The following is a 12,449-nucleotide window of genomic DNA, read 5'->3' on the forward strand; positions in this document are numbered from 1 at the left end:
CTGTAATTTCCCAAAGCATTAGTTTTTATACCTAGTCAGCTACAGTGAAAGTTTTCACTGCAGAATAAACTTAAACATGGACATACAAGTTATATATTCCCAGTTTTGTTTATTTTCATGGAATGCTAATTTAGTTACAATATGGCAGTTCAGAACTACTGAAATGTGACATAAATTCATCTCCAATGCTGCAGAACAGTCTTGATTTATATATATTGTTTTAAAACAATCTTATTTTACATAGTTGAGGTCTCTGGTGGTTTTTAAGCTCTGATGCTTAAGCACACAGCAAGCTACAAACCTTAGGTTTTATATTATACATATATTCTATGTATCCAGACAACTGCTGTAAGTTATCTATAATTTAATATTTATAAAAAGTGCATATACTGGTACATATGCACATCTAGAAACACACTTTTACTACTGCCTCCCTTTTATAAAAAGCTGCTTAACATACAGCCATATTATTCTCACTCACTGCTATTAAAGTCCCTTACTATCTTTGTTACACCATTTAAACTATTCAATTACCTCAAACTGAATGTAGGTATCCTCTATGTATATTTTCTCCTAAAGAAAAAAAGTCTTCCCTATTCCTTTAAGAAGCTTTAAATCATGCATCAGTTTAGTAAACAGTCACTTTAGCATGGATTTTAGAATCCTAGACAGTGTAAAATCTACTTCTGGAAAATGTCTGTACGTATATTTAATTTCTTCTTTTAGTTACAAAAAATATATAGGATTGAAACATACTGAATACATGCATCTCTCAAAGTGGCTATACTCTAGCCTTATAGATAAATTAAAAAAGTACACCCCTGCTAACAGGATGCAAACATGGCCTCAAATAGGCCATTACCTGTATTTAATATAGCTCATTACATTAAAAAGTTCAAGTCAGCTGTTCTCTCAAGATGGTGTCAAAAGACTGAAGAGCATAATATATTTATACTCAATATACAAAGGTGGGTGCACACACCTAGTGCCAGGTAATTATTCAATACTTTCAAGGCTTCTAGGCTTTGCCTCTGGTGATACAACTCCTGAAATGATCTGAAAAGTTTTAAGTTGAAAACTGTTCTTTAATACATCATAAAAGCAAGTTGTGTTTAAAAGAAAAATGTACACTGAACAACCTGAAGTACTCACTGAAACAACTGTACAAAACTATTATAGATACAGAAAGAAATAACGGTGGACTTAACTTCAAACAGAAGGAACACTTGTTAACATATGTATAAACTTGCTTTGTTTTATTCTTCTACCAAGAAAGAACTTGCAGCTGTTCAGAACAAGTAGAATTCAAACCACCTCACAATGTTTACATTTAAAGTTTTTATACAGTGCAAACGTTTAAGACAGAGTAACTCCCCAGTGAAACAGGTGACACTACTCAGTGCCACTCTTTTGAAGATTCTTCTTTCAGTAAGTCTATTTACACATGAAGCTAAAGGTTCACTATATATGCTTTGAAGTTTGCTGAATATCAGCAGAATATGTGAACTAGCAGCAGTTGAATTATGAATATATGATGGTTACTTTAATGAATGCATAAAGTTTTCAAGACTGTATTCAGTGTCATACTGTTCTTGATCCCATAGTTCTCCAAGGTTTTCAAGGACTGATTTCATTGATGCTTTCCCAGAAGAGGTAGAGGTATCTGCTTTTTCAGTTTTTTCATCCTTCACAAAAAAAAAAAGTCAATTAATATATCAAATAATATTTTCAGGACTATGCAAAATTCTTCAAATCTTACCTTTCTTTTAGGGAAACAGCACTTCCTCCTGTTTTTCAGAGAGCTATCTACTATTCATCATTCCAACCTCGAGTGTTCGTGTGATTAAATTTTACATTTCAAAGCAGAGCTTTTTCCTAAGCTTACTCTATTTTTGGTAGGTATTTGTAAAATGGCTTTTTACCTTGTCAAGAGTGAACAGATCAAGAAGCTGTTCTGTTCCCATGCTCTGCAGGCTTGTGTTTTCTTGGCTGATCACTGTATTTGCAATATTCATTTTGAACTTCTGAAGACCCATGATCTTTTCCTCCAGAGTTCCCCTGGTTATCAGGCGATATACATTAACAACGCGTTTCTGAAAGGAAAAAAAAGCACATACACAAAAAATTAAAAAGATATAGAATATCTTAGGTATTTAGGTATTCAAGACAGCATAATATTTTAGTATTTATTATGAAGAGTCTGAAAGCAGTTTGGCTTGGAGTTACCCTTCAGTAATTTTACTCAGTAAGTCTGACTGATGTTAGATTAAAAGAATGAGACCATGCCAGCATACAGTAGAGACACCTGCAATTGCATCTGTACTCAGGAAGTTAAGAATTAACTGCTTTTTACAGCTGTAGAGGGAGACTAACAGCAGTCACTCTTTCCCTGTCCAGGCATCAGAGGAGGACAACCCTGTGGGGGCTTTCCCTCAAGTTCTGTGTCTCAATTGCATCTCTTCCTCCCCTGAAAGGTGATTCTTCCCTGGCCTCTCCTCAGCAGCTCAGACAGTACAGAAGAGAAGGCATACCAAGATCGGGACAGGAAAAGAAAGTACACACTTCAACATCTGGCATACTTGCGAGGAAGCGGTATGAATGGAAGCTTTTCAGAGATCACTTACTATATGCTACAACCTTATCCCAATTCAAAAAAAACAGGAGTTCAGCAAGGGAAGAATATTAAGGGAAATTCAAGAGTTGTTCACCTGCCCAATGCGATGTGCTCGATCCATGGCTTGCAGGTCTCTCATTGGGTTCCAGTCATGTTCCACAAATACTACTGTATCGGCCCCTGTTAAGTTAAGTCCCAGTCCACCAACATGAGTTGTGAGCAAAAGAACATCTATAGATGGGTCATTATTAAACCTGCACACACACAAAAAAAGCAAGGTAAATTTCACATAAATGATGAATTTATGAACCTCAACTGCTCTGAGGCAGACCAAAGAACAATTTCATACCATATAAATAATATAGCTCATTACAGTTGCCCTCATATTGCTTATGAAGGGATATGCTTACCGGGAAACAATGGAATGCCTCTGACCAGCAGGAATGCTGCCATCTAGTCGTAAATAAGTAACTGAAGGTAACTGAGGTCGAAGAAGGTCGTGCTCCACTATATCCAGCATGCTCTTAAGTTGACAGAAGATAAGTACTCTGTGCTGGGCCACAACAGCTTCTGTACCGCTTTCTGAAGATCCACCATTCCCCAAACCACAGTCTAGCAGCAGCTTAAAGTAAAAGAGCATTCAAGCATATCATCAAAATGACAGTGTATCTCATGTAAATATTGACATGGATGAACTGTTAGAAGTAGAAATAAGACAAACAAACTATAGAGGAAGTCTGTGACAGTCACTTAAATGATAATGCAAAGTTGGCTTTACTGTCAAAGTATGAAAAATTAAGAGTAAACAGAATAGTCATTTTTGTAATTTTGTTTTACTTAAAATAGAATTTAAGTATGTAATGCAATCTAACATTTTCAAGCTAACAGTCTCCCATATAATAAATGTTTTTCTGTAATAAGAGGGACAGGAGTAAGAAACAGAATAAAAGTAAGTTTTTTGACAAAGCAGCAAAAATTTTGTAAGCATCATCTTGAAGCAAGCTTATGCTTCCCCTTTCCCCTTTCCCCTTGAATTAAACAGAAGAAATAGGACATATGTCTAAAAAACCCTTGTACTCTATTTCATTTGATACTTAACTAAAACTTTTAAGATCATTTTCATACTGATGAAGTCTTAAACTTTTTAAATTGTAACATCAGTAGAGACACATTTAGGAAATTTAAGGCACAACATGCACATCTACTTACTTGTTTTAAAGCAGACAGCTTAGGTGCATGTTGGATATCTCGAAGGGATGAACTATGAGCTGCAAGCTGCTCTGTAATTCTTTTATATTCTGGGTGTTGGGTTGTTAACACTAATGCTGGGTGGTTGCATAGCTTTCTTAAGTATTGCAGTGCCTTGAATTGTTTAGGAAATGAAGTTCAAAGATATAGTTAGTAACAATGTAGTTACAGAAAAAGGATGAACAAAATTGATTACAAAGTATAGGGGCCACTCAGCCACATCCCACAATTTGAACTTCAGGGTATATTTTCATTACAATAATGTTACACGTTTATGTTAACTAGACCAGTATTTCAAACTGTATCCAATAACTATTAGGTGTGTAATGATCTTGGTTCCTGTTGCAGGAACAGTACAAATACTACCATTTCCCAAATCTTCATGTGAGTGTGGGATACAGTAGACGGGTTTCGGAGCTGTGCAGAGTCTTTGAGAATTATTATTTCCCAGTAGCCAAGACTTAACCTGCAATTCTGTAAGACCATGAACCTTCATTAATTCAGATCTAACCTTAAGGAAACTAATTTTGTTCATGGTTTAGTATCTTAATTTTGTACTGGAACAACTAATAAAACCAAAATTAGTTCCCTTTCTTTTCGAGGTTTTGCACTTCTGGTAATCAGTTTTTAATCAGAAGTAGTATCCAAGATCTACAAACAGCTGAACACCAGTTAAGCACAACATATTAAAAAAGTGAGACAGTTTTATATTGCTTAAAACCCAAGAACATAATTTAAGCATAATAGCTATACATCATTTTCAGGCAGTCTGATCCAAAATCTAAATATTTTACTTGGATCATATGTACACAAATGTACAAGTTAACTATTTTGATTTTCATTCTTTATTAACCTAGAAATAGTAACCAGAGATAAATGAACTAGGTAGTAAAAAATAAAAAGACATCTGTACCTGGAATACATGACCTGTAGCTTTAAGCTTTGGTTTTTCAGTTTCTTCATTCAGTGAAATTGAAGAAACTGTTTCATCTATATCACATTTGGCACGAGACTTGGCAAAATCTTCATAAAGCTGAACCTGTAGAGCAGACAAGAGAATGAGTATGTTTTCCCTGATAGAAAAAAGAGAAACAGCCATTTTTAAATTTTAGTTCCAAGTTAAAGTTCTGAATTGCCATAAATTAAGAAAACTATATACGGAGCACAAGATCGAGATTAACAGTGCAATCTCTTGCAATTTTATTTCAGCTTGGAAAGATGTTGCTGCTATAGAATGATGCCAGAAATTAAGCTAAAGAAATACTCTATTGTAACTGGACTGAAATTAGTTTTAAAACATGTGCTAGAAAAAACCTTTTAGTCCCACGGTCCCAAAGAATGTCAGAGGTGACATCAGATTGACCCAGGATTACCGAAGTGCTTCTTTTGTGGTCTTAACTGTGCTGAAAACACTAAGCTTCCAGCCACTTTTTAAGCATACCTGTAGAGGACTGAGAATACAGTAATAATCTTGAATAATTTTGGGTGGAAGATCCTGCAGTACATCCTCTTTCATCCTCCTTAGGAGGAATGGCAGAACCTGGCGGTGCAGTGCTTCCATTGCAAGAACCCCTGGAGAAGACAAACGGAAGCAGTATTTTAGGAAAAAAAATAATTTGACATGTCCACCTCTCACCCCCAATTTCTTACACGGGAACTGACCACACTTTCTCTTTTCATGTGCAATTCTCATTTAAATGAAGAAAACAAAAGCCAAGATTTAACATTTGATCCTTACCAGCCTCTTGTTCTCGACTGGAGCTTCGGGCATCTCTACTTGCCAGTATTGGTTTGCCATAACGAGCTGCAAATTGGCGTTCAGTACCCAAAAATCCCGGCATGAGGAAGTCAAACAATGACCACAACTCTAAGACATTGTTCTGAACATAGACAGAACATTTTTAAAATTATTTTCAGATGTAATGAGTTGTTACAAGTTATCACAAACATTTCCATATCTATTTAACACTGCCTATGAAACTACAAACAGAACACTTCGACGTACTTTTGAGCTCTTGGAACTTGGTGGCTCTTTCATCAAACTAAGTAACAGAAGACCTGTACCTGCATTTTGACACATAAATGGACTTTCTACTGTGTCTGATGTATTAAGCCACGCTGTGAGTTCTGGACAACAAACCCCAGGAGACGCCAGTAGTCTTAGTCCCAGACAAGACAGATACTCCACAAACAATTCATTAGGAGAAAGCCCAAGATCTGGAGTTCCCTTCCCTGCCTGCTGTGTATAGAACAAGCGGTAGAGCAAGTCTTGTTGCCAACTTTGAGCCCCCGTTAGTACCATGGATTCTGCACCCTTTCCCCGATACACGGGTATACTAGGAAAGGAAAAAGATGTCATTTCAAGTATTTAGCAATGAAAAGCTTTTCTTTTTTTAATACAATGTATACTTGGAGCAAGATGACTCTGATAAAAATCCCAATAAAACAGACTGCAAAGTAGATCTGTCTCACTTGTTTTCTACCACTCACCCAACTCCTTGGGAAAAGAGAAGCAGTTACCTGGATTGGTGTGCCAGAAAGAATTATCCTGTAATTGGCAGTCAGCTGTTTTACTGCTTTTGACAATTTTGTTTTTCCATTTTTTATTACGTGGCCTTCATCAAGAATGCAGTAATTAAACTTAATATTTCTGGAAAAGAAGAATGCAGACTTAAGTATCATTTAAAATTATAAGCTATTAAAAACCTCAGAAAACAAACCAATTCTCACCTGAAGAAGTCAATGTCATTTCTTACAACGTCATATGAAGCCACTATGAGATTGTGTCTTTTCACCTGGTGTTGTAATCTTAAGAAAAAATAAAATAAAGTAGGGGAGATAACTAAAATGTTCCTTACACGTGTTATTGTTTCAGATTTTAAAGGTACCATCACAAGTTTTACCATGCCCACAAATTATGCTTCAGTAGTAGCAGTAAAGTGAATTGCAAAATTCTGTGTTGTATTTTACTCTATCCAAGTCATAAATGCAAAATACATTACCTTGCTCTCTCAGTAGGAGGTCCTGTATAGTGCAAAGGGTTAAGATACTCTTTCGAGCAAAATTTGCCCACTTCATCCACCCAGTGTCCTGTGAGTGTCGGAGGGCACACCACCAAGGAGGGAAGGGGAACACTGTCCACCAGTTTTGTCCTTGCATATTCCTGAGCCCTTCAAGAATACCAAAACAAGTTTGAAAAAAACAGTTTTTCATAGAATATCTTTAAGATAGAATGTTACTTGTTTACACTTACCTGAGGCAATGATCACCCGCAAGAATGCAAATGGACTGTAAAGTTTTCCCTAAGCCCATGTCATCACAAAGAATTCCATGAAGTTTGTATTTATTGAGAAATGCCAGCCAGTTCACTCCATCCTGAAATTGGAAAACAGAAAGAGCACTTCAGAAGAACTGGCTTTTGGCTAGTTCATCTTCAGTTCAAACATCTGTATGTTCTATCATCCATCATTGCCCAACTATAAGCTTGTTTCCCACCATAAATGCATGCACTACAGCCCTTTCACTCAACGCAGAGGGGAATAAAGGCAGAAACAGAAGTGGCCAAACAGCACAAGGAGGTCTGGCTTTGCAGTGGAGAGCAGCTACAATCAGTCTAAGCAAGGCATAGCCCATTGGCCATTCCCTGAGAAAGATGAGAGAGGGGAAAAAAAAAATCTACCATTAAAAGAAAAACTGTATAAATGGCACGCATTACTTGATTTGTTCTTCCTTACCCAAGGACACAAGATACACACTGCACAGCTAAAAACAAAACAAAACCCCTCAAAACCCACAAGCAAAACACCCCCAGCACCCAAACAACTCCCACCCTTCCATAAAATACTGCTCCTTTAAAATAAAAGTATAAGCTGTTACCTGCTGATACTTTCTGAGCTCTGCTTTGATTGGTACTGGAATTTTATAGTTTTCCAGTTTTTTTCCATCCAATAATTGTTCCAGAAAGTGACGTTCTTTAGCTTTCATTCGGATTAATTCTTCAGACATGTTTGGTGGATCTGGTATACCAGCCTAGGAAATATTTTTAAAGCAGTAATGTAGGGGCTACAGTACTTAATTCACAGAGAGGAAGAAAAATTCATACTAGCTTAGACATTTTAAACAGATGGCAAAGTTCTGCAATCTTCTTGGTTGTGTAAATTCAAACTCAGTGCCCCAAAGGACACACTGAAAAGCTTGATAGAATCACATGGAAGATGGAAATCCTGGTCACGCCTGTAAGATTTTACAAATCTTAGGTATTCTAGCTCTAATCAGAGAGTTTATCTGGCTAGCTAGAGAATCCTTTGACACCCATTTCTCCTTAGCCAAATCCACCATTCCAAGCAAGATGGATTTTTCTCTTACAGATGTTAGTATAATTGGACCTAAAGTGATACTGGAAGTCATAGGATGAATTCAGGCAGTTGGAAAAAGAAAAACCTAAACTCCTCCAGGTTTGCAGCAGCAGACACTGGCTTCCTAGGTACTTCCCATACCACTCCAGATATTCGTTCATGTTGTGGATGGGTATCTGGACACCAAATATGTTCAGACATTCTTGCTTGCTAATAATACACAGTAGCAAGAGAGACAGTGAGATTTCCCATCATCACATGTGTCATCCCAGTTTTCTGGGACACCTCCATCTTTAGTTAGCTTTACTTCAAAACCCAAGTTACTAATCACTTGGGGTGCGCTCCTGGCTGAAAAGAAAAATTCTATCATTCCACTGTGTATGTGGTTAATAAGGAAGGTGGAAAAGGTTAGTTTTCCACCTAACCCAGATTTCAGATGTTACAAGGGCTCCAATAAGATATTTAAGATGCACATACACATGGACAACAGCCTACTTGTTCAACTGCTCTTTTTACTCTCTCTTTCAAAATAGTATATCTGAAGCATGAATACCATGCCAGTTAATTTTGTTCAAGTATATTGTCAACTTGCAGTATGACTGCTTATCAATAAAACAGGACAGATTAAGCTGAAGCATTTATCTTACAATTCTTCTCTCAGTCATATTTTCATCTTTATGGTTGAATGAATAATGAAATTGAGAATAAAGATACAGGAAACTGAGCAAGCTAAGTTCTCCCAACTCATTTACTGCTATTGTTTCCAATTCTTCACAATGAGAAACCAACACAAAAATACAGATTAGAAACTCAAAGCTTATTCAGACCTCTATCACTTTTACTTATCCAGGAGCTGAACTCAGGTCATACATTTTAGGCAGTATATAAAATGCCAACAATAAACACAGAAGACTAGAGAGACTCTTTGTTTTGTTACAAAACTAGAAGTCATGCTTCAGGGACATAAAATTGAAGAAGTCTGTTTTTTTTTATACCACCACTGTAACTACAGAAAGCTCTAAGAATTTGTCTTATGAAATATCTGCAAGACTGCTCTAAAAAGTCTTCCCATTTAAAAAAATAAAACTGTATCCATAAAACACCACTCCATGAGTTTTTTCACACAAAGCATGCATGAAACTTTGACTATGAAAGCTAGTAATAAAGTTATTTCAACCTCAAAAAAGGATGCCTTCATAAAGTATTGTCTCATAAAAGATCTATTTCCCCAGGCCCTGTAAATCCACCCCCTACTCTTTCCACTGAGGTGACTCCAACCCCTCTACAGTTATCAATTTATATTCTTTGTTTGGCCTAACATTTAAAATTGCTGGCATTCAAAAGACTGTTCCACAACAGTACTGGTATTTTCGCTCATTATTAATCTATTTCACCCAAAGTCTGCATATTAAATAGATTTCAATATCTGATACTGAACTTCCTTAACTGGAAAGTGAAGTCCTAAGGGAGTTCTTGAGTAACTGTGGAAAAGAAACACGAACTGATCATGCACAGGTATGCAATTAATAAAACAAGTATTCTACATTTCTAAGAGATGCTCACTAAATTCTATTAAAATAGCTTTAAAAAAAAATCTAATAATCTAAGTTTTATGTATTCCATAGGTCTGTATCCAGATGCATATGAAGGGCACTGGTGTGAATAGTACTGGAATAAACAGCAGCATGCCAGAAATTCATTTCTACTTCGCCCACTTTTAACTTTTTCAACATTTCAGTGTAAGCATACAGGAAGCAAGTGCTCCGTTTAATGCAGATTGCTCGTTAACAGGTTCTACGGTTATTATACTAAATTTAAAGTTGCAATAATAGAAGATACTAAACCCATTAAACTGACAAATTTTTTTTTCCTCATTAGAAACATGCAAACGAATTCTGAACTGTCTTCTATTACCATCTGGTGGTGAAAATAAGTTACTAAGAAGCCTTGTAGTTAGTCCCTCAAGTGCAATATTAGAAAGTGTCTGAGGAATGCAAGTTGTAGGAGGAGTGAAAAACTGAAGCAAATCTGTATTGACTAAACACTACTGGATCATAATAAACGTAATATTTTACCCAAAGCTGTAGGTTGGGGCTTTTTGATTTTAGGAACTAGGAATAAGTAACTATATGTATCTCCACACTACTTCCATTACTGCTATTTCATCTCTTCCTTTTAAATCAGTATTGTTTTTTTATGTATTTCCCTTGAGCGCATACACACCACCACGCATACATAGTGAGCACACATGTAACTCCTAAGACTTTTGAGCTAAAATTAGCAAAAGCAGCATTACACAGAAGATTAATGAGTATGTACTTTTAACTTCATGTACAGTTTCTTGCAAAGAGAAATTTTACTTCAACATTAATTTAGAAAATTACTAACAAAGGGTCCAATTTTACTCATTTTACATTATAAAGGACACATCTTCAATTATCTGATAGGGACTCAGCATCTATAAAAAGCTACTTGCTCAGCATTTAATAAGCCAGAAGCTTGGACTTTCTGGCTGGTGAAAAAGTGGAGAGAGGGCAGTTCACATACTCAGTATACTTACAACTCGAGCTTACCTCAAGAGGCATTAGTCTAATTAGTGTTGCAAAGCACTGGGTAGCCATAAAACGTACGCTGTTTGTCTGATCGCTCATTCTACCCAGAACTGGAACCACTAGAAGAACAATGTATGGAACAATACCGACATCCAGCTGCTCCATTACACCTGGATCAGTTATTAAGGAAGTAAGTTTTCACCAGTTCAGGATTGTCTGACATGAACCTGGCAGATTTCCTACTCAACAGGTAAAAGTCATTAACAGATTACATGAACAAGATTTCTACTAACAAAGCAATGGGGTGGGGGAGAGAGAGAAGTCTCAGCCACCCAGTTACATTTGGCCTGGCGAATTCCATCGTTTGAGAAATCCAATTATCTCCATCAAAATGTCATTAAAATAAGGGCAATAGAAATGAAAGCCTCTTCTATTTCTTGCCTACAGGAAGAACATAGTTTAAGATTTTATTTACTTCCTCTTCCCATTTTTTCAGGCATAGTTTTTGTCCCCCCAAATTAAGCAACTGCAAAGAAGTTTCCACATTTTTGAATGCTCAAGTAAGGATACATGCAAGTGCTTCAATTGCACCTTCTTGTTTGGTGTTGTCATCTATTGCTCCCAACCATGGCAGAACTTTCTCTAGAAAGATATTCATTGTTTCCATGGTAGCTATTTTGCTCATAACACCTACACAACGAGCAGCCATGTGTCTCACTGCAGTGCTGGGATGTTGAAGGCACATATAAAGATGAGTCAAGTGCTGTATTAACTGAACAGAAGAAAAGAGTAAAGATTAATATGAATTGTAAAGAAATTACTGAGTTATTTTCAATTAAACAGTCTTAACAGTCTCTGCTGCCTCCCAAAGAATGCCTGAAATGGCCTTCACAAGGTTTAATTCTTTAGAACTGAAAAATTCTTCTAGAAGATGAAAACTGAACTTTGAACAAGTATTACTCCCCAACGCAGTTAAAATTCTGAGTAACAAAATATTTAGGGTTTTAGACAAAATGAAAATTAAAGAAGCCCTTGGTAATTAAGGAAGCGTTTTACACTGGAAAAACACAGTACTAACAACTCAGAACTTTAAAAAAAAAGTCATTGCTTAAATACAGATACATAGATTTAAAAATTTCCAGCTTGAAAATTCATCCTAGACTCATCCCATTTATGTTTAGGGAGATGAGTTGTGTGTTGGGAGTCTTATTAACTCTGTGTGACAAGACACCCAGAAAGAAATTCACATCTTCCCAAGGGAGCATGTGTGTATGTACATGTCTTTCTCATCAGCACAAACACATTTTTATGTCAGATATCTTAAAGAGATGCCCAGGTTTTTCCTAGCATGGAAGTCCTTAAATATTAGCTTCGATGAGCCAATTCCAGTCTCTTTTACTTCCTATGGGATTTTTTCCTTTTTAAACACGTATACAGTATTAGCAGCCCCCCAAACAATCTACACATTAACCGCACACCATATATATGTATACATATAAAATACATAGATGTATTAGAAACCCCTTTCCATTTCATATGGTAAATTCACTCAAAATCACTTCAGTATTTTATTTAAATAGATAACAAACAATTCCATATGTTCCGCATGAATCTTCTCCATCTGCTCAGAATGCTACATCCATTCCTTACATCCATCCTTTCCCATCATATCCTTTCCAG

At 36.3% G+C, this 12,449-nt stretch overlaps 1 protein-coding gene across 3 annotated transcripts in view; it reads right to left on the reverse strand.

The window, feature by feature from the left end:
• Positions 1-89: 89 nt before the first annotated feature.
• BTAF1 (B-TFIID TATA-box binding protein associated factor 1) overlaps positions 90-12,449 on the reverse strand; it is a 44,333-nt gene continuing 31,973 nt past the window's right edge. For all 3 annotated transcript variants that reach the window (XM_030485839.1, XM_030485841.1, XM_030485838.1), the window contains exons 24-38: positions 11,340-11,541; positions 10,791-10,939; positions 7,739-7,891; positions 7,116-7,237; positions 6,865-7,032; positions 6,593-6,670; positions 6,383-6,512; positions 5,601-5,742; positions 5,304-5,434; positions 4,776-4,901; positions 3,824-3,976; positions 3,025-3,236; positions 2,709-2,868; positions 1,923-2,093; positions 90-1,685 (exon numbers count right to left, since the gene is read on the reverse strand). In XM_030485839.1, coding sequence (XP_030341699.1) covers positions 1,539-1,685; positions 1,923-2,093; positions 2,709-2,868; positions 3,025-3,236; positions 3,824-3,976; positions 4,776-4,901; positions 5,304-5,434; positions 5,601-5,742; positions 6,383-6,512; positions 6,593-6,670; positions 6,865-7,032; positions 7,116-7,237; positions 7,739-7,891; positions 10,791-10,939; positions 11,340-11,541 — 2,244 coding nt within the window. In that variant the 3' untranslated portion in view covers positions 90-1,538. The remainder of the gene's footprint in view (positions 1,686-1,922; positions 2,094-2,708; positions 2,869-3,024; positions 3,237-3,823; positions 3,977-4,775; positions 4,902-5,303; positions 5,435-5,600; positions 5,743-6,382; positions 6,513-6,592; positions 6,671-6,864; positions 7,033-7,115; positions 7,238-7,738; positions 7,892-10,790; positions 10,940-11,339; positions 11,542-12,449) is intronic.

This window comes from Strigops habroptila, chromosome 5 (genome assembly GCF_004027225.2).
Source record: "Strigops habroptila isolate Jane chromosome 5, bStrHab1.2.pri, whole genome shotgun sequence".
Lineage (NCBI taxonomy): Eukaryota > Metazoa > Chordata > Aves > Psittaciformes > Psittacidae > Strigops > Strigops habroptila.